General features: G+C 40.8%; 1 protein-coding gene across 3 annotated transcripts in view; it reads right to left on the bottom strand.

Moving 5' to 3' along the window:
- Positions 1-447: 447 nt before the first annotated feature.
- Positions 448-25,320, bottom strand: part of GANC (glucosidase alpha, neutral C) — a 74,403-nt gene continuing 49,530 nt past the window's right edge. For all 3 annotated transcript variants that reach the window (XM_082618901.1, XM_082618902.1, XM_082618900.1), the window contains 11 exons: positions 24,794-24,937; positions 23,595-23,691; positions 20,052-20,153; positions 18,476-18,719; positions 15,925-15,989; positions 14,136-14,212; positions 10,769-10,843; positions 7,602-7,715; positions 6,260-6,372; positions 4,180-4,283; positions 448-3,584 (listed from right to left, as the gene is read on the bottom strand). In XM_082618901.1, coding sequence (XP_082475027.1) covers positions 3,475-3,584; positions 4,180-4,283; positions 6,260-6,372; positions 7,602-7,715; positions 10,769-10,843; positions 14,136-14,212; positions 15,925-15,989; positions 18,476-18,719; positions 20,052-20,153; positions 23,595-23,691; positions 24,794-24,937 — 1,245 coding nt within the window. In that variant the 3' untranslated portion in view covers positions 448-3,474. The remainder of the gene's footprint in view (positions 3,585-4,179; positions 4,284-6,259; positions 6,373-7,601; positions 7,716-10,768; positions 10,844-14,135; positions 14,213-15,924; positions 15,990-18,475; positions 18,720-20,051; positions 20,154-23,594; positions 23,692-24,793; positions 24,938-25,320) is intronic.

Raw genomic sequence — 25,320 nt, forward strand, 5'->3', positions numbered from 1 at the left:
AAAAATTAATTAATTAATTTATTTATTTGGCTGCGCCAAGTCTTAGTTGCGGCACGCAGGATCTTTGTTGCTGCATGCGGGATCTTCGTTGCGGCATGTGAACTCTTAGTTGCAGCATGTGAACTCTTAGTTGCAGCATGTGGGATCTAGTTCCCCAACCAGGGATTGAACCCAGGCCCCCTGCATTGGGAGCGCGGAGTCTCAGTCACTGGACCATCAGGGAAGTCCCCAGCTTTGGTCTGTTTATTTTAAACTTACATAAATGAAATCACTCAGTAAACATTTTATCAAAAACATACTTCTATGTTGATATATATAGATTGTTATTTTAATGGTTGCATAATATTCTACTGTATGAAAGGGCTATATTTAACCAATCCCCTGATAGAGGACATTTAGTTTATTTCTAGTTTTCCATAGTATAAACCACATTACAATTAGTAGCTCTGAGCAATTTATCTGATTTATTTGAAATGGAATTTCTGGGTTAAAGTATGCAAATTTAAAATTTTGATGCTATTGCCAGATTGCCATCCAGAAAGATTATACTTAGCATAATTCCACCAATGATGCACGAAAATGCCTATTCCCCACACCAACATTAGCACTGGACATTTTCATTTTAATCTTGGCCAATCATGGATGCCCCCATTTCTCTGAATATCAATAATGCTGAGTGTATTTCATGCTTATTTTGCCTGTTTCAATTTCTTTTATGAGTTACCTTTGCCCATATTTCTTTTGAGCAGTTTCTAACGTTTAAACTGATTTGTCAACTCATTCCCTGGCATTTAAGTCTTAAAGGAAAGAAACATTATATATTCATTTTAGAGCTTTGTTTGAATCTTTGTTAAAATGATTCTAAGTTCTTACATAAAATCTAATTTCCTGAGAAAACATATCGAGAATTAGCCACAACAAGGTAACTCAACACTGTAGCCAACTCAGCCCTGCTTAGCTCTCTGGTCCTGAGCTTCAGATATAGGAGGTGGGTAAAGTGTGAGAAGCAATAAGAGCAGAGAACATTTAAGAACACCCAGGATATATCTCCATTCAATGTATCTAGTTAAACCTTTCAGGATAGTTCTGGGTCAAGACAGAGCAGTTCCTCACTAACCTACTCTAAAGTTCTTATTTCATTCCTTCCTCCAAAAATATTTTAAATGGATGAATAGACACGTAATAAATGTTGAACTGAAGATAGGTCTTAATTATTCAGCCTTAAGTGCTATTAAAAACCATCATTTATATTAGATAAGAGCATTCAGTTTTCAGTTTAAGTCTTACTGTAGCTTGGCAAGGGAAACTTGAAGCTGGGAAATAGGACTTCAGCTAATGGAGCCTTCTTCCTTTCTCCTTAATTGCAAAACTTACAGAAATAGGAGCAAAGAATCTGTATATGTCTATGTGCGCTTATGTATGGTGCAAAGCTCAAATCTCAACTGATACAATCAAATGTGTCCACGAGGAAATGTGTAATGTTTACTATATCTGGAGGGAAGAGTCCTAGGTCAGAAAAGTAAATCAGAAACAAATACATTCAATTCTCAATTTTAAATCAATCAAATCCATCAGTCAACCAATTACAGCCAACCATTACTAAAAGCCAAGTATAATCGTGCTCTGGCAGATATAAGAAAAATAAAACATGATCTTGAAGAACATAAAATCTAGTAGGGGAACAAGACAGACAAACCTGAAACACTGAGGCACCATCCCTGAGAATGCTAAGCAGAATGCATATTATAAGTGGGGCAGCATTTCAGAGAAGGACAAAATCACTGCTCATAGTAAAGGGGAGTTGAGGGTGTTACGGTAGTTAGAAAGGCTCTGTGAGGAAGTGGGATTTGAGTTGGGCCTGGATGGATGGTAGGATTTGCATAGGTGGAGGGCAGACCGTGGATATTGGGACCCAGGGAACAGAGGCATAGAGGTGGCAGTTGGCAAGCTGCTGAGTGGAAGAAGCCTGATAAGCAAATGTGCATGTTGAGCAGTACTGAGGACATGTGACTGCCCCAGCAGATGCTGCGGCTGCAGGGCGTCCCTGGGGAGCATCCTGGGGAACTGGCATGGTGTAGTGTTCTAGCCCACGCCACGCTGTACTAGAGTCTGAGGCAAAAGTAAAACGCAGTACTGTCAATCCTGTCCTTATTTAAAATTTTGATATTTTGTTCATCATGGATTTTTTTTTTTTGCTGTTAATTTTGACTTTTAAAAATATTGCATTAAAATATTATTTATTTTGATTACTGTGATTTGGGGCATCCCCTTAAATTTTTTTTTTTTTTAAAGAGTTTTTAGAATTTGGCTTTTCTTCTTTTCTTTTTTTTTTTTTAATTTATTTATTTGTTTTTGCTGTGCTGGGTCTTCGTTTCTGTGCGAGGGCTTTCTCCAGTTGCGGCAAGCGGGGGCCACTCTTCATCACGGTGCGCGGGCCTTTCACTATCGCGGCCTCTCTTGTTGCGGAGCACAGGCTCCAGATGCACAGGCTCAGTAGCTGTGGCTCACGGGCCCAGTCGCTCCGCGGCATGTGGGACCTTCCCAGACCAGGGCTCGAACCCGTGTCCCCTGCATTAGCAGGCAGATTCTCAACCACTGCGCCACCAGGGAAGCCCATCCCCTTAAATTTTGTGCCCCAGGCAAGTGCCTTACTTGCCTACCTTCATCCCGGCCCTGTGTACGATTTCTGAAGTTTGAGGGTGGGGACATGGGTAATTATTTTATTATTTTTAATTATAGCTTACTCATATTATAAATAAGCTTTGGTTAGTGGACAGTATTTAATAAAAAAATTAATATAAAGAAATTCGAATTTTAAGGAGATTAATTTAGAACTTTGGAGCCCAAAAAACATGACAGGGAAAAGAGCCCTTTGTGTTCCTGAGTCAGTCTCTAGGGTAGAGTAACTCCCTGTTGCTGCAGTGAATACACTGCAAGCAGAAAAGGTTGTCTTGTCCAGGTCTAAGTGGGTAAAAGATAACTGGGGTGGGGGGGGCACCAGAAGCTGCTGTCCACTTGGAGATAGGCCTTGAGCAGCTCAGCTGCTGGAGCCCGAGTGGCTCTGCCACATGGACTGAGACAAGCTTCCACAAGGTGGGTGGGCTTGGCCCACTTCTCACATAAAACAAACCCATCCAGCTGTGCTCAAAGAGAAGCTGCCCACTGGGCAAGAGTGCATACCACAGGTCATGGCCCAAGGAGCAATGCGAGATCTGTGAACTCTATAAATGTCTCTGGGCCACTTGCATGTAGGAGAAGAGGGTGTGTGTGACCCAAAGAGTATTATTAGCACATCTAAAAATGTAACATCTGAAAAATCTGAAAGCTATTGTTCATTAGTAAACTGATGACTTATGAAAGATGACTTTGAGCCAGAGAAGTCAATAGCATGCAGCACAAATCGCAAAAAAAGGCCCCTGGAAAGGCAGAAAGGTGCAGCTGCTCCCTGCACTTGTCACCAGGTGCACTGCTCTGTCACTGGATTTGGATCTTCCAGTCAGCACCAATGTTCAGTGAGAACTTCTCCAGGTTCAGGGTGGATGTTTTGGCACAATACGTAAAAGCCACAGGCTGAGCTTTACCATCTAGATACCAAAATTGTAAAAGGGAAAGTTTGATGAACATCTAGGAGAGATATTTTGAATTTAAAATGTTTCTGACTCTGTTATAAAACCTTATGCCCCATATAGGAGAATCCAAATTAATAGCACTTGTACCCATGGACTTCCATGAAATTTTAAAACATGAAACACTCCACTGTTTTGAGTGCAAGACTGATTGAAAACAAACTAAGGAACAAAGTGATTTGTCCAACAAATTCAGTAGGTAAACAAGGATATATCCTATCCCATGTCCTTTAAGAAACTCCATAAACTCCATGAGCAGGATTCCCCAGGACTTCAGATATCTACAGTTTAAAAAAAATATTCAGAGAAGCTACAATATTATTTCATCCCAAATAATTTCCTTTAGGAAAATATTAACTGCTTACAATGAGCAGAAAGACCAGTTGATGAAGAGAAGCAGGATGGCCTCACGCCCTCTAGATACTAGTATATTTGACTCCTGCCAGACAGAGCAGAGTCCACTTGGCTAAGCACATTATGTCAGTTTTAGACTAATCATCTCTTCACTGCAGATACTTCTATGTTTACAAAAACAAATGGCCTGTTTTCTCACCGGGTGAGTGGCTGGTCACAGAAGATGGCTGCTTCTTGAGGCCTAGGACCAAGATCTGCTCCACCACACACTTGCTGGGATAATGACCCCTCTTGTCAGCACAACTGGAATAGATACAACAAATGGCATTAGGAGAAGGAGAGGAATAGGGGTCACCCCAAAAAGAAACACTATACCCATTAGTGGTCACTCCCCATTGCTCCCAAAACCCTCTCCCTGCCTTCAGCTCTAGGAAAGGCTGAGACACACTCTCCATATAACCTCCACCCCTGGCATAGTCCCATACAGTTGGGAAGGAATCCCCAACTCCTGGTTTCTCCAGGAAGAGTGAAGGGTTTGGACCACACTTCTAGTGTCCCTCCTTTCAAGGCTCCCACCTGAGGGATGGCCCTCAAATCACCTAGCTCTGATAGCCGACGGGCTTAATCATAGCAAATAAAGAAGTAGTTGTTAATAGGCAGTGTGGCTATCCCCCCAGGGCTCAGTGCAGAGGGAGCAGGCAAAAACATCCATCTCACAGGTTCTCCCTGGAAGGGATTTGACTGCATAATTTCCCAGCTACTGCCTGAGTGTTCTAATCAGTCTGCAACTAGGTGCTGACTAAAATCTGCCCCTTTGGGACATGGATGGGCCTCAGCACATCCTCAACAACTGTGAGTCACTAAGACAAAGATGGCAGCTTGGATAATCACAAAGGTCTGATAAACAACAAGGAGCTCAGGCCCAGCTGATCGACGAGGTTCATCTCCTACATGAGACCAGTCTGTCAAGACTGGAAGAGGTGGCTGTCTTATCTAATGTGAGAAACCAACACAAAGAGTCAAGGAAAATGAAACAGGAGAATATGTTCCAAACAAAAGAACACGATTAATCTACAGAAACTGACCTCAATAAAATGGAGATAAGTTATTTACCTGATAGAAAGTTCAAACTAGTGGTAATAACTACGCTCACCAAGGTCAGAGAGCAATGCATGAACAAAGTGAGAATTTCAACGAAGACAGAAAATATTAAAACGTACCAAACAAAATGTAGACCTGAAGAATACAAGAAGTGAACTGAAAAATTCAATAAGTACTGCATGGTGTCACTTATATATGGAATGTAAAAAAATTTTCAAAAAAGGAAAGTTGAACTCATAGAACAAGAGAGTAGAATGGGGGTTGCTAGGGGCTGGGGGGTGGGGGAAGTAGAGAGAGGCTGGTAAAAGAGTACAAACTTTCAGCTATAAGATGAATAAGGTTTGAGAATCTAATGTATAACATGGTAAATATAGTTGATAATACTGTATTGCATAACTGAAATTTGCCAAGAGAGTAGAACTTAAGTGTTCTCATCAAAAGGGGAAAAAAAGGGTTAAACATGTGAGGTGATGGATGTGTTAATTAACTTGATGATGGGAATACTTTCACAATGCGTACATAATATCAGATCATCACATTGTATACTTTAAATATATTACAATTGTGTTTTTATACTAGTATATTTTATTAAAATTTTATTTCTAAATTATACCTTAATGACCTAGAGATTATCATACTGAGTGCAGTGAGTCAGAGAAAGAAATATCGTATGATATCCCTTATATGTAGAATCTAAAAAGAAATGATACAAATGAACTTATTTACAAAACAGAAAAAGACTCACAGACTTAGAGAATGAATTTACGGTTACCAGGGGGGAAGGGATAGTTAGGCAGTTTGAGATCGACATGTACACACTGCCATATTTAAAATGGATAACCAACAAGGACATACTGTATAGCACAGGGAACTCTGCTCAGTGTTATGTGGCAGCCTAGATGGGATGGGAGTTTGGCAGAGAATGGATACATGTGTATGTATGGCTGAGTTGCTTTGCTGTGCACCTGAAACTATCACAGTATTGTTAATCAGCTATTCTCCAATATAAAATAAAAAGTTTAAAAAATTATACCTTAATGAATCTGGGGGGGAAAAAAAGAAAAATAGTCCACAAGTGGCCTTCATCATTAATTTCTTAAAATAGCAACTCTGCACTTGAGGATAGCAAAAGGATAGCATAATTTAAGAAAGCACACAGCTTTTTTAGCTGCCATTACCTGTTGATCAAAACACCTGAGGCGAATGAAAACTTCCTGTGCAAGAATTGCTTCTGGTGGAGGTATTGGAATGAATGACCATCATCGAGATAGAATTCACCCACAGCAGAACCCTGGAGAGTGAATCACGGATAGAGAATGTGCTTATGTAATAGCTTTCTAGGAAAAGACTGTCGCCTCCCTAAAGGAAATAATAGATTTTAAAATCTATGAAAAATTATGTTGAACAACTGCTTAATATTCAAGCTGTACAAAGCAGTCATACAATATATACATTTAATACACATTTGTGAAATAATATGAATAAACAAGTCACACAAGAGGAGGACAAAGAGTTAGGCCTTGTTGAAAGAGATTTAAACTATGAAGTATGGTCAGCGGCATAGGTGGCTTCCCCCAAAATACTATCCTAGAAGGTGACAACAGGTCAAGAAAAGTTCACAGAATGGAAATGAAATTAAAAGAAAAAATTGGTATACAATGTATGAGATCAGCTATCTTTAGAAGACCCTCCATTTAGAGAACGGTATCTAGTTCCTACTGTCTTTTAGTAGGAGGACCACTTTTGCATATCAGACAATGTCACAGCACTCCATATGGCAATTCACTGTTATTGACAACGTTTCATGTGCTATGGACCTCGAGTTTCTTGTAATTATTCCATGGCCTCACATGGGCCCGAGGTCCATAGTTTGACCCAAGAAAACATGCTTAAATGAAACGGATTGAAAAGAAAGATGTAAGAAAAAGAAAGCTTAATTATTTTATATTTGCTTAAGAGTAAGGATTTGTGTTTGGCACTGTATTTTGGCAAATGGCTAGGAGAGGAATCTGTTATAGGCCTCATTTGGCTCAAAAGATCTCCTCAAAAGGACAGATCAACTCTGGATCCTTCCAGATTTACCCAAGGAGATTGTAGTTGTTTGAGCCATCTGATGAGCATAGAAGTCATTGCGTGAGACTGTGTCCCTGGAATGTTGCATAGACACAGGACCCTTTTACAGGAGACTGAGATTCAGGGCTAATCCACATGTCAGGCTGCCTATGGCTCAATGAGCTTTCAGTCCAGTGGTAATCAATGCCAAGCTGCAGAGCACCAAGGGTCACGGTGCCCTAGAGGAAATTTCCATTATTTCTAGTTCTAAGAGTACTCTTAAGGATAATTCCAGGAAAGTCAGACAAGAAATGATTCAAAACCTTGATTTCTAGATAAACTTCAGAAGCACCTATCCCATAGATGGGGTTCACCACTTTTACATAGTGTCACATACTCAAAGGCTACAACTGTAAAGAGATAGAGTAGTAACAAACAAGATGTGTAAAAGTAACATTTTTCAAATACCTTAGTGCTTAGGGCCACCCAGAGTCCATATGGGGAATCAGTCATGCAGCCCGTGGATCTTCCTATAGTTGTCTTTATTGGTACCACACTTCCACCTCGTTGAAACACTGGTATCTAAAACAGAGCAACACTCTCAGAGAAGGAGGATTCACATAAGGCAATTTCAAAGTATACTTTTAAAATATTTCATTGTACAAGACTCACATTCGTTACAAGTACAGACTCAAAGGCAAAATAAATTTGTGAACACAGAAATGGCAAAAATGGGGGCCCTGGCATTGAAAGGAAAAGAGTTCAGACACTAAAAATGGTTCATTTTAAAATTATTAGGGAAACTTCTCACCCTTCATCAATTTATTATCTGTTCTGACTATCCTATAAGTAGCCTTTCCTGTTTTGTATTTTTAATTTTCCTGTCAATATAACAAACAGGTTTATTTCTAGGACTCTGCTAAAGAGGGAATTTGTCTGTCTGTATGAGCAGGCCCAGATGTACATATGTATGTCTTTATAAAAGATGGTAGGAACTTCCCTGGTGGTCCAGTGGTTAAGAATCTGCCTTCCAATGCAGGGGACGCAGGTTTGATCCCTGGTTGGGGAACTAAGATCCCACATGCTGTGGGGCAACTAAAGCCTGTAAGCCTCAACTACTGAGTCCATGCGCCACAACTAGAGAGAAGCCCACGGGAAGCAATAAAGAGCCCATGCACAGCAACGAAAGATCCCATGTGCTACAACTAAGACCTGACTAAGCCGGAAAAAAAAAAAAAAGATGGTAGTTTTTTGGTTTGGGAAAGATGACTGTTGTCCTTACTTCAGCCTATACCCTTCTTGCTCCTGCTTCCCTGATCACCAGGGTGACTGACTCAGTTATGAGGGTAAAACTGTGAAACTTTTCCTATAGAAGCCACCAAGGGCACTTGAAGTGACTCTGACAACAGGGTTGTAGGCATGGCCCCTATCTATGGGTCTTCTGGAATGGCATTCCCAGCCAGCACAGCCCAGTAGGCTCCCTGCCACCCAGTGCAATCCTCTGTAAGGAAGCTCCCTGGATCACGTGAAGGCCTGTACTTTGCTCTGAGTAATGTACAAGCGGGGAGAAGAGCAAGAATACAGTAGTCCCCCCTTCCCCACGGGGGATTCGTTCCAAGACCCCCAGTGGATGCCTGAAACCGAGGAGAGTACTGAACCCTATATAAAGGTATTTCCCCTACACTAATGGGTGGGTAGCACACAGAGTGTGGATCTGCCGGACAGAGGGATGATTCATGTCCTGGGCAGGAGGGAGCAGGATGGAGCGAGATTTTGTCATGCTACTCAGAACAGAGTGCAATTTAAAGCGTATGAATTGTATATTTCTGGAATTTTCCATTTAATGTTTTTGGACCACAGTTAATATTTTTGGGTTTTTTCTTTTTAAAAAATTTTATTTATTTTTATTTATTTATTTTTGGCTGCACTGGGTTTTCGTTGTTGCACGCAGGTTTTCTCTAGTTGCGGCGCACGGGCTTCTCATCGTGGTGGCTTCTCTTGTTGTGGAGCACGGGCTCTAGGCACACAGGCTCAGTAGTTGTGGCACACGGGCTTAGTTGCTCTGTGGCATGTGGGATCTTCCCGGACCAGGGATTGAACCCGTGGTCCCCTGCATTGGTAGGTGGATTCTTAACCACTGCGCCACCAGGGAAGTCCCACAGTTAATATTTTTGGGCCATAGTGGATTGAAGGTAAATGAAACTGTGGAAAGTGAAACCACATATAAGGGGGACTGCTGTATACATGAAGCTGGGAATCAGGGTGGAAGTAGTCAAGATGTCCACCCTCTGCTTGACTTGAAGTTAGCAGCAAGAAGTAAAGCACATCTACCTCCCCACCCTCATCAGCAAATCTCTTCTTATTCTTTTTCTTTCCTTCAAAGAACGAAGCAGTAAGTTAGTATGAATGGGCTCTGGGGTAGGTGTTCAGTTGACCCGGGGTCTTGTCTCAGTTCTGCCACAATTTAGCTGCAACCCTGGACAAGGAATTTAACTTCTCTGAACCTCACTTTCTTCACCTGTAAGCATGAGGGATTCAAGTAGATGAATGGTGAGGTCTCTTCTAGATCTGCAAGTTGGCATCTGAAATCATTTTCTATATAATGGAGTTCATATTGCTGCTGAGAATTTTAAAAAATAACATCAGTATCTCTTTATAAATCTTTACACTACTTAGGTCCTGTGGTAGTCATTGTGATTCAGCTGTAGGAGCAAACTTCCCATCAGAAATGCAGCCTAGATGGGCCACTCTGAGTCTAAAATCATAACTCATAGCCTCCCCTTGGGCCTAGAGGTCCAACTAAAAACTCATGTTTTCTGACTTGGTGTTGTAGAAGAATATTCTGTATGGTGTATGTGGGAACCACCATTATGTATACTCTCTGTTGTCAGTGTTATTATTTTTCTTAGACATACAAATGTAAATCAGAGTATGTTTTTTATATTTTTTTCTCACATTTAACAGCCTTATTGATATAATTCATGTCATACAATTCACCCATTTATAGTGTACAATTAAATGGTTTTTAGTATATTCAGAGTCATGCAACCATTACCATAATAAATTTAAAATCACCCCAAAAAGAAACGCTATACCCATTAGTGGTCACTCCCCATTGCTCCCAAAACCCTCTCCCTGCCTTCAGCTCTAGGCAACCACTAATCTACATTCGGTCTTCATATGTATGTGTTATTATGCAGAACACTGATGTCCTTGGTTCTTTCTATGTAGGCACATGTTATGGACTAAATGTGTCCCCACAAAATTCACGTTGAAGCCCCAGCCCCCAATGTGACTGTATTTGGAGACAGGGCCTTTACAGAGGTAATTAAGACTAAATCAGGTCATAGGAGCGGGGCCCTGATCCAAATGATTAGTGTTATAAGAGACAAGAGAGCTCACTCTCTCCCTCTGCCATGTGAGGACACAGCAAGGTGTCTGTCTACATGCCAGGAAGAGAGCCCTCACCAGGAACTGAATTGGTTGGAACCTTGATTTGGGACTTCCAGCCTCTAGAACTGTGAGAAAAGAAATTTCTGTTGTTGAAGCCACCCAGTCTATGGTATCCTGTCATGGCAGCCCGAGTAGACAAATACAGCACAATAGGTAAAAATAACAGTCTGAAAATAACTTACCGTGTCCAAGGCTACTGGGATCTTTACAGTACATGCTCCTTCCCAATGAGCAAATGTCTTAGAGTCATACCAGACCTGAAAAGAAACAGACCCTAATGAAAAAGAGTGTATAAGCAACTCTGTTCACAATTTCATTATTTAGTAAAACATCCATTTATCTGGATTTCAAATAACCAGAAAGCTAAAATAAATACAATTAAAAAAAAAAAAACACCTTGAGTAGAAGTTAGGAAGAACATATGCTTTTAAAAATATCCCCAAGGAAAAACCTAGTACTGTGACGGATTAAGCTGACTAAAAGGCCATTCATTTTTCCATTCATCCATCCAAAAGTTATTTATAGATCAATCTACCATGTGCCCGGCATTGCTGGGTACACACGAGTGAACAGAAAGACACAGAACCTGCCCTCATGGATTTTATAGTCCAGTTGGCTTATAAAAACTTAATGATCGGGACCTCCCTGGTGGCGCAGTGGTTAAGAATCTGCCTGCCAATGTAGGGGACACGGGCTTGAGCCCTGGTCCAGGAAGATCCCACATGCTGCGGAGCAACTAAGCCCGTGTGCCACAACTACTGAGCCTGCGCTCTAGAGCCTGTGAGCCACAACTACTGAGCCCATGTGCCACAACTACTAAAGCCCACATGCCTAGAGCCCGTGCTCCACAAAAGAAGCCACTGCAATGAGAAGCCTGCGCACCGCAACGAAGAGTAGCCCCCGCTCGCCACAACTAGAGAAAGCCTACGTGCAGCAACAAAGACCCAATGCAGCCAAAAATAAATAAATAAATATATTTTTTAAAAAAACAAAAAAACTTAATGATCTAGTAGTGAAAAAGACAATGGAAGAGAGAAAACCACAACAAAGCAGAAAAGCACATTGCAAGCAAACATTACAAATGAGGCAGGAGGAAAAAAAGTGTCAGACAAGGAAACAGATCTTAGAGAAAAACAAATGGAAACTTGGATTACTACTATAGTGTCATTGTTTCTTAACAGAGTTCAATTCAGGGATGAGGTTCAAACTCTTACCTGAGAGGCCTGTCAAGGGGGTTTACTTGCTAAAGTGCCAAAAAAAAGTCCTGCAAAGTAATTTGGTGGGATAAATCCTTAAGATACCATCAGAAGCAGCATGAAAACAAAACCTTTTTCTCTCTTCTAGTTCAATATAATTTCTGGCAGCCACAGAGTCTGTTTCGCAAGTTCACCTCCTGGGATTACCAGAGCCTTTATAAAGCTGGGCTGTTGAATCTGTCATTGTCTTGCTGTGAATGTGAGAGGGCTGTGACCTGACAGTTGCTAGCTACAGTGAACTCTTAATTCAACTGGATCAGCCCCACCTTGTCATGAAGTATTATCTTTGGCTGGATTCAATTTGCTAATGTTTTGTCAAGGATTTCTGCGTCTGTGTTTACAAGGGATAGTGTCTTAGCTTTCTTTTCTCGTAATGTCTTTCTTTGGTGAATACTACTAGCTTTAGATAAAAAGCTGGTGGGAGTGAAAGATAAAAAAAAAAAAAAGGATTCAAACAATACTTGGGGATTTCCTGTCGACCATTTCCAGTCTAACTAACTGAAACGAGAGGTATAGAGTGTGTGCTCTGGTGCCATATTCAAAGATCTCCAGCCTAGGAAGCATACAACTGGTACAAAACATAATGTAGATCAGACCCGGAGCTTAGTCACCAAGCTCCTCACCCAGCAAGTACTTACAGAAGGCCTGCTATGGGCCACGTGCCCATCTAGATGCTGGGGATACAGCAGAGACCATAAAAGATAAAAATCACTGCCCTCAAAAAGCTAACATTCTAATGGGAGAGATAAATAATAAACAAAACATAAAAGTAAATACATAGAATGTTTAAAATGGCATGTTCTGTGGAGAAATATAAAGGCCGAAGGACGGCTGGACAGTACTGGGGCAGCGGGAGTGGTTTATAATCTTTTTTTTAATTTAATTTAATTTATTTTATTTATTTATTTTGGGCTGCATTGGGTTTTTGCTGCTGCATGCGGGCTTTCTCTAGTTGCGGAGAGCGGGGGCTACTCTTTGTAGCGGTGCGTGGGCTTTTCATTGCATGGCTTCTGTTGTTGTGGAGCATGGGCTCTAGGAGCATGGGCTTCAGTAGTTGTGGCATGTGGGCTCAGTAGTTGTGGCTCGCGGGCTCTAGAGTGCAGGCTTGGTAGTTGTGGCACACAGGCTTAGTTGCTCCGCAGCATGTGGGATCTTCCCGGACCAGGGCTTGAACCTGTGTCCCCTGCATTGGCAGGCGGATTCTTAACCACTGCGCCACCAGGGAAGCCCTGGTTTTTAATCTTAAACAGGGTGTCAGAGAAGCCCTCCCTAATAAACAGATTCGCAGGAGAGGGAATGGGCCACACAGAAACACGGGGAAGGTGACAGCGAGGCCTTTAGATAGCTCCCTGCACAGTGTGATGCAATACTAGCTAACCAGCAAGGTAAAGTTCTGGCAAGAAACAGCTTGGCTCTCCTACCCAGGCTTTGGGAAGACGTAGCAAGAGAAACAATCACAGAACAGTCTGGGAAATAGTGTTGAAGGAATAGGTTATGTAGTCACAACAATGTGATTGCAATGTTAATAGGTCATTATAGAAATTTGTGGCTAAGTCAGAAAGGGAGCTAGTTCTTCTCAATGGGAACCTACGCTTTGTCAGAATCAACTTGAGAAACTCTCAGCAGAAATGCTTGGCAGGACAATTTATTTAGCTGTTGTTATATTTAACTTTTTTCTCGGGTTTCTGCTTGGCAGGGGAACCTTTGTAAAGAGCCCCACCTTCAGAACTACAAATTATTAGAGAAACCAAGCAGAAAGAAAATCATTCATGAGCACTCTGTAGAAAAGCCAGGTTATTGTCATATCAGTAATGACAAGTGTAGTGGGCTGAATGGTGGCTCTTCAAAAAGATATATTTGCTTCCTAATCCCTGGACGGAGTGAATATTACTTTCTATGGTAAGAGATTTGACTAAATTAAGGATCTTGAGATAAGGAGGTAATCTAGAATTATTCAGATGGTCCCTAAATAACATCACAAGTGTCTTATAAGAGACAATGGTAGGGGAGACACAGACACACACTGTGAAGATGGAGGCATGGACTGAAGCAATGCAGCTACAAGCCAAGGAATGCCAAGGAGTGCAGGCAGCCACCAGAAGCTAGGAGAGCGGTATGGAACAGATTCTCCCTCAGAGCCTCCAGAAGGAACCAGCCCTGGTGACACCATGATTTCAGACTTCAAGCCTCCAGAACTGTGAGAGCACAAATTTTTGTCATTTTAAGCCACCAAGTTTGAAGGGAAGAGGCGTGAGGCATGTAAGGTATGCGGATGTTTGTCATTTACTTTTACCTCATTTGATCCTGGCAGAAACACATCCACCACAGTAGCTTTTGGTTCTGTGACTGGGTGAACCAATAAAGCACTTCCTGAAAAATGGAGAAGAAATAAAGTTGAATATCATGATAAGAGGTCTGAAAACATCCCTTCTCTTTGTGGTTTCAAAGACCACTCAACTGAACTTCTTGAAGGTAGAGATCTTAGTGAGTTGAACCAATGATTCATCAGGGAGATGCACTGTTAGTTAGAAAGAGGACAGGTGCTCAGAGGTAACTGTATTGTTACCTGTTATTAATCCTCCTATGGTATAGTAGGATTACAGGCAGGGACCCTGACAAGTCTGGCACAGCCTCATTTTGTGCATAACTGTCATCTGAAAGCACCATTGCACTTCTCTAAGTGCTTCGTTGTTTGCTATACATGACTTTGAACGTGGTGAGTCTACAACTGTGACCCAGAAGTGTGGTCCACATAGATACTCAGGTCCTCTTCCTTGGGCAGGTATCACTGGAAGCCTGTAATTCTCTTAAAGGCAATCTAGATTATTAATTTCATTTTTTTTTTTTTTTTTTTTTTTTTGTGGTACGCGGGCCTCTCACTGTTGTGGCCTCTCCTGTAGCGGAGCACAGGCTCCGGACGCCCAGGCTCAGCAGCCATGTCTCACGGGCCTAGGCGCTCCGCGGCATGTGGGATCTCCCCGGACCGGGGCACTAACCCATGTCCCCTGCATCGGCAGGTGGACTCCCAACCACTGCACCACCAGGGAAGCCCTATTAATTTCATTTTGATCTTGGTACCACCGTATGTAAAATTCATCCATTTATGAATTTGCTCTTTAATTCAACAAATATTCATTGAGTTCCTCCTGAGTCCCAGGCACTGTGCTAAGGCTCTGGGGATGGAGTGACAAATAAGACAGACATGGTCCCCACCCTCATGAAGTTTACAGTCAGTAAAGACAGATATTAAACAAGTAATTACAAATTAATTAGAGTTAAGACAAATACCAAAAAGATGAAAGTACAAAATGGAATGAAAGTTATATAATAAGAGGGACTGACTTTGACTAATGCAGGTGGAATTAGGTATTAGGAAGCAATTTTGGTCAGGGAAATTTTCTCCGGGGAAGTAGCTTTGAAATTTGAGACCTAAGGACAAGTGGAGACCAAAAGAGATAGGTTGTTTACATTTTGGGGTTTCTACTCTTTAGAAATGGAATTCACCTTCTGGGCAACTCTGTGTTGAGCCTGGCTTCTTGACCCCATTCCCCAAATGATAAACTTCCATGTTCCAAATCTGGTTAACCCTTGTTAAAGAAGAGGCCAACCAAAACAAACAAACAAAAAACCCCCAAAAAACCAAAACCAAAATCAAACCCAAAAAAACCCAAAAAACAAAACAAACAAAAAAACCAAACCCCAAACAAACAAACAAACAACCCTATCTTGCATATGAAATAAGCTCTTCTGAGTCTTTACTATCTGATTTACTTTTTTCTACTTCCCTTCCCTGTGGTGGTATCATAAGGCTTAGGAGTGGACCCAGACAAGAAACCCAACTTACATCCACAAATAAAATGGGTTTATATGAAGTTAACATGTTATGTGAAGCGCTGCATGACAAGAGAATAGAGCTGTGATCCCACTAATACACTAAAGATCTTGGTGATGGAATTTCTTTTATTTTTGTTTTTGGCTTTCTTGAGATTAGGGATTTTTTAGCATTCTTACACTAGAAAATACAATAAGAAAAACATCATTAAAGTATTTATCATAACTATAATTCATCAAGAAATGCTCACCCAGCATGTATTCATCTTCCACACCGAAAGTCTCTAATTCATCAGGGAACTCTACCCACAGAGGCCTGGGGAAAGGAAAAAAGAAATTTCTTACTTCAACATCATTAGATTTTTATTATAATTCAGTCACTTACATTTTCAGTTTTATAACTATTCAAAGGAAATTGGAAAAAGCCAAGACTCTTTTTGTATGATTCATGATTTTATGAGGGCTTCCCTGGTGGCGCAGTGGTTAAGAATCCGCCTGCCAATGCAAGGGACACAGGTTCGAGCCCTGGTCCGGGAAGATCCCACATGCCACGGAGCAACTAAGCCTGTGTGACACAACTACTGAGCCTGCGCTCTAGAGCCCATGAGCCACAACTACTGAAGCCTGCGCGCCTAGAGCCCACGCTCCGCAACAAGAGAAGCCACCGTAATGAGAAGCCCGCACACGGCAACGAAGAGTAGCTCCTGCTCGCCGCAACTAGCGAAAGCCCACATGCAACAACGAAGACCCAACACAGACAAAAATAATAAATTAAATAAATTTATAAAAAAAAGATTTTATGAGCACTTGTTGTGATTACTTTATATTTTTCTTATGTGAAAGAGCTATGTATTAGCTTAAATGGTTCAATGAAAGCTTGAGAATTCTGGTACCTGAAGTTTCCCGTTCTTATTGTTGAGCACTAAATACTACTCTGACAGAATCGGAGCTTTGTCCAAGTCCAAATGCCTAACACGTTTGGTGTAAAACAAATTAAATGTTTGTAAAACCAAATTTTTTAGTGTTGTAAAATCTGTGCCATTTTTTCATTCTGTCACTGCTTTTCATGAATCGTTAATCATTGCCTATTTAAATAAAAATAATTGTTTTTTCTTGTTCTCAAGCTGGCAACAGTTTTGGAGGTTTCAGGAACTTGTGTGGGTTTTGAGTTTGTTTTATTGCTATTGTACACAACTAGGAGGCATGTGGGCTTATAAAAATCATAAAACTTTCAATATCTATGTATCTGGATATTAACCTAATGGTTCTAATATTATTTTCAATTTCATGAGGAAAAGATATTTTTTAATAAGAGAAACTTATTTTTAGTTTATTCACTAGCCTTTGTAATAATCTATTCCTTTTCTACTAAATATAACAAAGCAGTGGTCTCTAAACCTGGTTGATGTCTAAAATCACCAGGGAAACTTCTAACAAATATAGATCCCTGGAAATTAACCAAGGGATTCCTAGTAGGTTTGGTGGTATGGCCTTGGAATCTGTATTTTTCAAAAGCTCCTCAGATGATTCTGATCTGAGCCAGGCTGAGGAACTGCTAATCTAGAGGTCTTGATGTACTTACTATGTGTGTCTCCGTGTGTACTGTTCTCTAACCCAGAAAGTTGGTATTCACATCCTGTCTTCAAAATAGAATCAGAATATAACTCATACACTAGGAAAAGCCCTAAGGGTAAGATAGAGCTAAGCCTGACAGAATAAGTTGTTTTTCATGAGAGGATGCTTGTGGGTGTCGGGATGAAAAAACAACTTTCCTCTACCCGTCTAGGTTCTTCTGGCTGGTCTAAGAATTAAATTTACATGAGAGTATTTAACAGGAGAAAATCAAATTTAATTATGTACATATGAGGGGGTTCCATAAAAATATGATGCCTAAGGACAAGATAGGCAATTGAGGCTTATATAACACCTGAGAAAAGGAGAAGGGAGTGGGTTTGGGACTTCCAAGGGGAGGAAGGATATTCACTCAGAGATGGAAAAACAAATGTTTGGTAAACAAATGTTTGCTGGGCCATGCAGAGACAATGGGACACAGAGAGGACTTCAGTCCCCATGTTCCCCCTACCATGCTTAGCTCATATTCCTTGTAGATATCTCCGATAATGCACTTCCTGGACCAGGTCCTTCAACAAAATTCTTTTAGGCAGTTAAGGAGGAGGTTAAAAAGAAAGACTTCCTGAGCCTCTTGTTTCTTTTTTTGTGATATGCAGGCCTCTCACCGTTGTGGCCTCTCCCGTTGCGGAGCACAGGCTCCGGACGCGCAGGCTCAGCGGCCATGGGCCATGGGCCCAGCCGCTCCACAGCATGTGGGATCCTCCCGGACCGGGGCACGAACCCGTGTCCCCTGCATCAGCAGGCGGACTCTCAACCACTGCGCCACCAGGGAAGCCCTGCCTTTTGTTTCTTAAAAACAATCAGCCCCCAAGAATCCTCAAGCCAAAGAGACACATTTTGCGGTGGCAAGTTTTGTAGGGGAACTACATGGGTTAAATATTGGATGAATTCAGTTACAAAGTCACTTCCTTTTTCTTTTCTTTCTTTCTCCTAATTCTGTCTCCTACCAAATATTAACACTTGAACCACCAAGTAGCAGGAGATCTAGTTTTTATCTTCTGTGACCTCCACTGCCTGACCCTGCTCACCGTTGGTGCTCAATAAGCTGATTGGCACTTGGTTAAACACCTGGCTTTTCTTTTGCAATCACTGTAATCACTCCATTGCCAGTGGCTGAGGGGATCTTCTGGTAGAGATTGGTTGCTGGTGTGACTGGTGAAGCCTGTTTACCTCATGACGGGTTGGGAAGCCACGTGTGCAGAGTAGAACAGAGAATACCAGTAGGGCAGGAGGGTGTAGCGCTCTCTGATGGCTTCTTGGATGAGCCGGGTGTGCTCCTCCCCAAAGAGCCAGGGTTCCCGTCGCTTGGTCTTCTTGGTGGCATGGCCACGGAAGAAGGGCTGGTAGGCTCCGGCCTGGTACCACCGCACTAGCAGCTCTGCCTCTGGATTCCCGATGAAGCCGCCTACATCCGCTGATTAGTCAATTAAGAAAGGGTGAGTCAGATACCCAGGCGTCTAACAGACGATGTACACAGGTAAGATAAGGCCTTGAAGACGGACAGGGCAAAGGCACTGTATGCGCACTCAAAATGACAGCATAAAACTGCGGCCTCAAATTAGGGAGCACATACTAAAAAACTCAAGGCTGTTTGGGGATCTGACAGTACGCTCTTTTAATATATTTTTTTCCTGTCAAAAGCCTTTACTGCAAGATCAACTTTTCTGTATGTCCTGAGCCCAGGTAACCCAGAAACTGCAAAATGTCTGCCTGATTCAATAAGTCTGTGTTTAGGGGTGGGGTGGCGGTTTGGCAATTGATTTCGTTTGAAATCAACAGCCGAAGCAAGATAAAAATTATAGAAAGAACTAAAGGGAAAGATATAATCAGAATTACAGGTTTAGGGAGAATTTCGTGCTTATCCCTTAAGCAGGATACATATTCCTTGTATTGAAAATATGGACCAATGCCATAAAAAAACACATCTATCAAAAAGTGATATTAAGATGCTCCCAGGCCCACTAAAAACAAGGAGCAGCTGGTCCTGTAGCCATGCTGAGCACCTTCCATACTGGGATCTCTCACCTGCAGGGAATTGTTAGGATTAGGGAAAGGCAGCCCATCAGAGAATACTATTTTAATTAAATTTATCTTTTCCAAGTGTGTGTGTGTGTGTGTATGTGTGTATTTAACAGTTAAAACGTGTCACAGGAGTTCTGTAAGGCTGATTGTTGATTTGCTAAAGTCTTTGTAGTTTTCTCCATTTTTCTCACTTTCAGGTAGAAAAGGCATGTTTTAAGAAGAGAAGCTCAGTTATCAAGAGTGTCTAAGGAGGGAGCAGTAAGAGAATGAGGGAAAGAAACACTCTGGCTCACTTTCTGATGACTTTCTTCATGTCCTCAGTTCAGACAGTACACACACAGCTCTGAAGCGTCCCCTTCACTCTCCTCTCTAGTCTGCTCTCCTTCACGCTCCTCATTTTCTCTTTCCCATGTTTACCCCTGTTTCCCATCCAAGTACTAACCAGGCCCGACCCTGCTTAGCTTCTGAGATCAGAGGAGATCGGGCACGTTCAGGGTGGTATGGCCATGGAGTATCCCTGTCGAAAACAGCTCACAAGAAGAGATTTGTGACCAGCTTTGATGAAAATACCCTCCCTTTGTATGGCTGATTGATTTTGTTCTGCAGTGGAGGCTAACAGCATTGTAAAGCAACCATACTCCAATAAAAATTAATAATAATAAAAAAAAAGAAAACACCCTCCCTTTGATTTTCTCTCACATCAAGCTTGAGGGTATCATCTTACCTCCACAAAAAGAGATCCCAGTCACGCTGAGGGTGAGTAACATAGGGATAGAAATTTTCAGGTAACTCCACTCTGCTGTGTTGTCACCTGTCCACACAGCACCTTTGGTCATCAGTAAGAAGGTATTAAAAGAAAAAAAATCACAAATCAGCCCAAGTACTCAGTTTCATATTTAGATTCCATATTTGTAATAGGCAAACCAACATAAAGGAAAACATTTCTTTCTTTTTATATATTCTGGATACAAGTCCTTTGACAGATATATATGTATATCGCAAATATCTTCTCTCAGTCTGTGGCTTGACTTTCATTTTCTTAACAATATCTTTGAAAGGGCATAAGTTTTTAATTTCGATGAAGTCCAATTTATCTTTTTTTATTTTATGGTTCATGTTTTTTGTGTTCTAAGAAATTTTTGCCACCCCAAAGTCACAAAGATTTTCTATGTTTCCTTCTAGAAGCTTTTTGTTTGTCGTAGCTTTTATAATTTAGGTCTATATTCCATTTTGAGTTACTATGTGTGTATGGTGTGAGGTAAGAGTCAAAGTTCTTCCCCCTCCCCCACATGGATACCCCATGTGCCAGCATGATTTATTGAAAAAACTCCTTTCTCCATTGAATTGCCTTAGCAACTTTGTTGCTAATTATTTGATCATATATGTGTGGGACTCTTTCTTGATTCTCTATCTTGTTCCATTAATCTATATGCCTATCTGTCACACACCGCCCCTAACTCCACAAAATCCTCTATAAGAGGACTTAAGACGGTACAAGGGAGACATAATAACAGCAGCAATAACAATAGTTAACATTTACAGAGCCCTCACCGAGCCAGGTGTTACGTTGCTTTGCCTGTATTATCCCACTTAATCATTACAACAACTCTTATCAGGTAAACACTGTTTAACTTTATTTTACAGTGAAGGAAATATGGCAAACAATGGATATGGTAGGATTTGAGCTCAGGCAATCTGACTCTAAAGTCAGTCCTCTTGTGCACTGAATAGTTGATAAGAGCTTGTAAAGGTATATAACACTAAAGAGGTTCCATAAAAGGAAAAAAATCTTACGTTACTAAGTCTAGATTACTCCTGAAACTTTTTATTTTTTTTATTTTTATTTTTTTTCGGTACGCGGGCTTCTCACTGTTGTGGCCTCTCCCGCTGCGGAGCACAGGCTCCGGACGCGCAGGCTCAGCGGCCATGGCTCGTGGGACTAGCCGCTCCGCAGCATGTGGGATCTTCCTGGATGGGGGCACGAACCCGTGTCCCTTGCATCGGCAGGCGGCGGACTCTCAACCACTGCGCCACCAGGGAAGCCCCTCCTGAAACTTTTTGTCATTCTTTTACCAAAATAGTTTTGGTAGCTATTTTTGCTTTAATATTCTGTAGAAATTTTAGGCTGTCCTATGGGGAGCAAAGAAAAATATTTTCGAGGGACTTTTAAAATAGTATTCTCATAATTTCTCCTTGACTTCAGATGAGATACGTACATATCTGCATAATGATGTTGAAACCCACATAACAACATTCTTATCAAGAAACAAAGTTTATGTAAACGTTCAGATGTTTTCAGGTCTCCTGTGGTTGTTCTGTTGAAAGCTCTCTCTGGCTATTGGTCTCAGCATAGAACTTAACACAGCAGCGTTCTCTGTAATGCCTCACTTGCTATGCTTTGGGGCAAATCGATAGCTTCACACAGAGTACTAAAGACTAGGCAGTGAGCCAATATTTAAGAGATCAAAGATTACTTAGTATGCATACCTTCTGTTATCTTCTTTTTTAATTGGAGTATAGTTGATTTACAATGTTGTGCTAATTTCTACTGCACAGCAAAGTGATCCAGTTATACATATATATACAGTTTTTAAAATTCTTTTCCATTGTGGTTTCTCTCAGGACATTGAATATAGTTCCCTGTGCTACACAGCAGGACCCGTTGTTTATCCATTCTCTATGTAATAGTTTGCATCTGTTAACCCCAAACTGCCAGTCCATCCCTCCCCCACCCGTTATCTTTTTTAAACTGCTGCTTATAAGTGTTTTCATTCAAAGACTTTACTTGTTATAGTTATTAGAAGGGATACTTGTAGAGAATTTGGAAAATAGAGATAAGTAAAAAGAAGAAAATTAAAATCACTTATAATCACCACAGTATTATAATTACTTAGATTACTACCTACATATATTTATTTTTTTTTAACAAAATCAGGGTAATATATAAACATTTAGGCTTTCCGCTTTTTTTTTCTTTTATCATGATGTCACAAAAATTTTCTCATGCAATTAAAGCTACTATATTAAATAGCCTTATAATAGTCTATCATACGGATATACCATAATTTAATAACTATTCCCATATTGTTGGATATTTGGATTTTCTTTATTTTTTATTTTAAGGACTGATGCTGAGTATCTCTGTACTTGAATCTTTGCCTGATGATTATATTTTGGCGTCTTCCAGAGTGCCATTGGGGCTGGTCTTCAGGGGTGGAGTGGAGGCCTAATATTGTCTGTGGTACAATAAAGCCTGGATTCCTCAAACTAGGACCTAAGCTTCAGGTTATTTATGCAAGGCCAGGGGACTTAAAATAGCCTTCCTGCCACAGGGTGGTTAAGTTGAACTAGATCTGCATTAGCTAGTAAACCGGATCCAGTTATAGATGACGCTGACCACAAGCAAAAGCTGGGTCTATTTTAAACCACATTGCTGAGTGGAACAGGTGGTTGAAGGAATGTGTTAAAGTATATTTTCTCTGGTCTTGATAAATAAAAGAGACAGGATCAGAGATGACCATCCCAGGACCTAGAGTCTGTCATACAGAGTGAAGTAAGTCAGAAAGAGAAAAACAAATACCGTATGCTAACACATATATATGGAATCTAAAAAAAAATAAAAAAAATAAAAAAGGTTCTAAAGAACCTAGGGGCAGGACAGGAATAAAAATGCAGATGTAGAGAATGGACTTGAGGACACGGGGAGGGGGAAGGGTAAGCTGGGACAAAGTGAGAGAGTGGCATTCACATATATCCACTACCAAATGTAAAATAGCTAGTGGGAAGCAGCCGTATAGCACAGAGAGATCAGCTCGATGCTTTGTGACCACCTAGAGGGGTGGGATAGGGAGGGTGGGAGGAAGACGCAAGAGGGAGGAGATATGGGGATGTATGTATATGTATAACTGATTCACTTTGTTATACAGCAGCAACTAACACAACAATGTAAAGCAATTATACTCCAAGAAAGATGTTAAAAAAAAAAAAAAGATGACCATCCCAGCAAACAGATACTCTGAAGTCATTCTCCCAACAACTAAGTGTCCAGTTCTTCAGTGGGAAAAAAGTAACTAAACTTTATTAAAATTGGTTTACTCAGTCTCAAAGGACAAAATGCACACTTCAGAGCACACTGCTCTCTACAGTCTAAGACCTGACCTACTGAAAAGGAAGGCATCAACATAGTAGCACCATATACCATATATGGTCAAAAGAGACAGATTGCTAGCTTGTGTTTTTAAGTCTGATCATATGAACCAGTCCTTACCATATTTTTGTGATCCAGCAAAGAAAGAACGTGTAAGAACAAAGGGTCTCTCCTTCCCTTTAGATCGCTGGATCAGTCCTTCTGCAGTGGCCATTTGCTATAAAGTCAAAGGAGAAAAATTTCAAAGAGATGACTGGATTATGGCACTGTGCAGACATCCCCAATAAGCTATTTCACATGCAAAAAGTAAACAGTAGGTGGGAATGTGAAATGGAAAATATTAAAAATCTGCCCAATAATTTTCATGATGTAATGAAACTACTCTAAATTCCCCTATTAAAAGAGTGAAACAATTTATCTCATTAAAATAGCAATGAAATAATAGTAAATAATAATATTTACTTGGTGCTTACTATTGCGAGGCATTTTTATAAGATTTTCTCTAGTAACATACACAAAAACCTCTGAGACTGATTCAGAGAGGTTAAGTGACTGGCCCTGGCCTACATAAGAAAATTCTCCAGCTATAAGTATTGATAGTTTACAGTTATAGCAAGAGGCTGTGTAGAGAAGTACACAGATACTATCTGAAAATCGGGCTATATGTAGCCAGCAGCTCCCGCTGGAAAACAGCAATTTGTGGGAGGCCCACAGGAACACCATTACATTTTGAAAATAACAAAGAACGAAGGATATAAATTAGGGCAAGTGACTGCCAAGTTTTTTGGATGTGACTGGCAAATGGAACACAATTCTACCACCTTCTACTGAGAAGGCTAAGTACTTAAGGAAGGCTTTCTACATTTAGAAGTATACATATTGAAATTGTGCATCTGTGTTCTAAATCTTACTCCCCTGGTATGAATATAAGACTTGCTGTATTTAGACGTTTGTGAAGTTTAAAAAAATCTGTTTTAATTGCCTTTGTTTACATATTTATACACAGCCTACTTCAATAAAAGGTTTGAGGTATTATCTAATGCCATTTACTAATGGTTCCTGTCAAGGAAGATGTTTCTATGTTATCATTAATCAACCAATATCTATAAATTAACCAAGTTCATTATAGATGGAAACAATGCAGAGGGAGAAATAATGAGTCTTATATTGGCTACAACCTGATAAGACCCATTGTATCAACAGTTGTCAAAAAAGACACACAGAGAAATGAACTGTATAGCATGGTTGTTAAAGCAAATGACTTTCAGCCCAAAAGGCAGGGCACATGGATCCAGGTGGCTGCTTTTTAGATGTCTTACCTGATAAAAGCCATAGATGTTGTGAAGTTCTCGGTGCTCCCAGTTGCCATGATGAATGGCATTCTTCTGCATGGTTAGTTCTGGCCCTCTAAAGACAGAGGGCTCATTCATGTCGTTCCATATGTAGAGGATGTCAGTAGATCCCTAGGAAGTCAGTCTTGGTCATGATAAAACTCCTACAGTGACAAGGTTAATATGATAGCCGTCCCTATTCCTCTTTTTTACTCCATTTAATTTATTATTTGTTATGTTTATTATCTATGCTCTGTCCTCTGCTAGAATAAAAGTTCCACAGGGCAGGGAATTTTGTCTGTTTTGTTCATTGATAAATCCCAAACACCTAGAGGGTTCTCAATAAGTACTTGTTGAGTACTTATGAATGAAAGAGTGCTGTGCTGTACTCCCATGTTGCCCACAGGTCTGCTCCGAGACCCCCTGGAGAACCACTACAGGAAAGGTTGTGAATGTTCACAATTAGGCTCTACATCATCCATCATCTGCTACAACTCTTAACTATGGGCAATTAT

The sequence above is a fragment of the Mesoplodon mirus genome (genome assembly GCF_964341445.2).
Source record: "Mesoplodon mirus genome assembly, chromosome: 4".
Taxonomy (NCBI): domain Eukaryota; kingdom Metazoa; phylum Chordata; class Mammalia; order Artiodactyla; family Ziphiidae; genus Mesoplodon; species Mesoplodon mirus.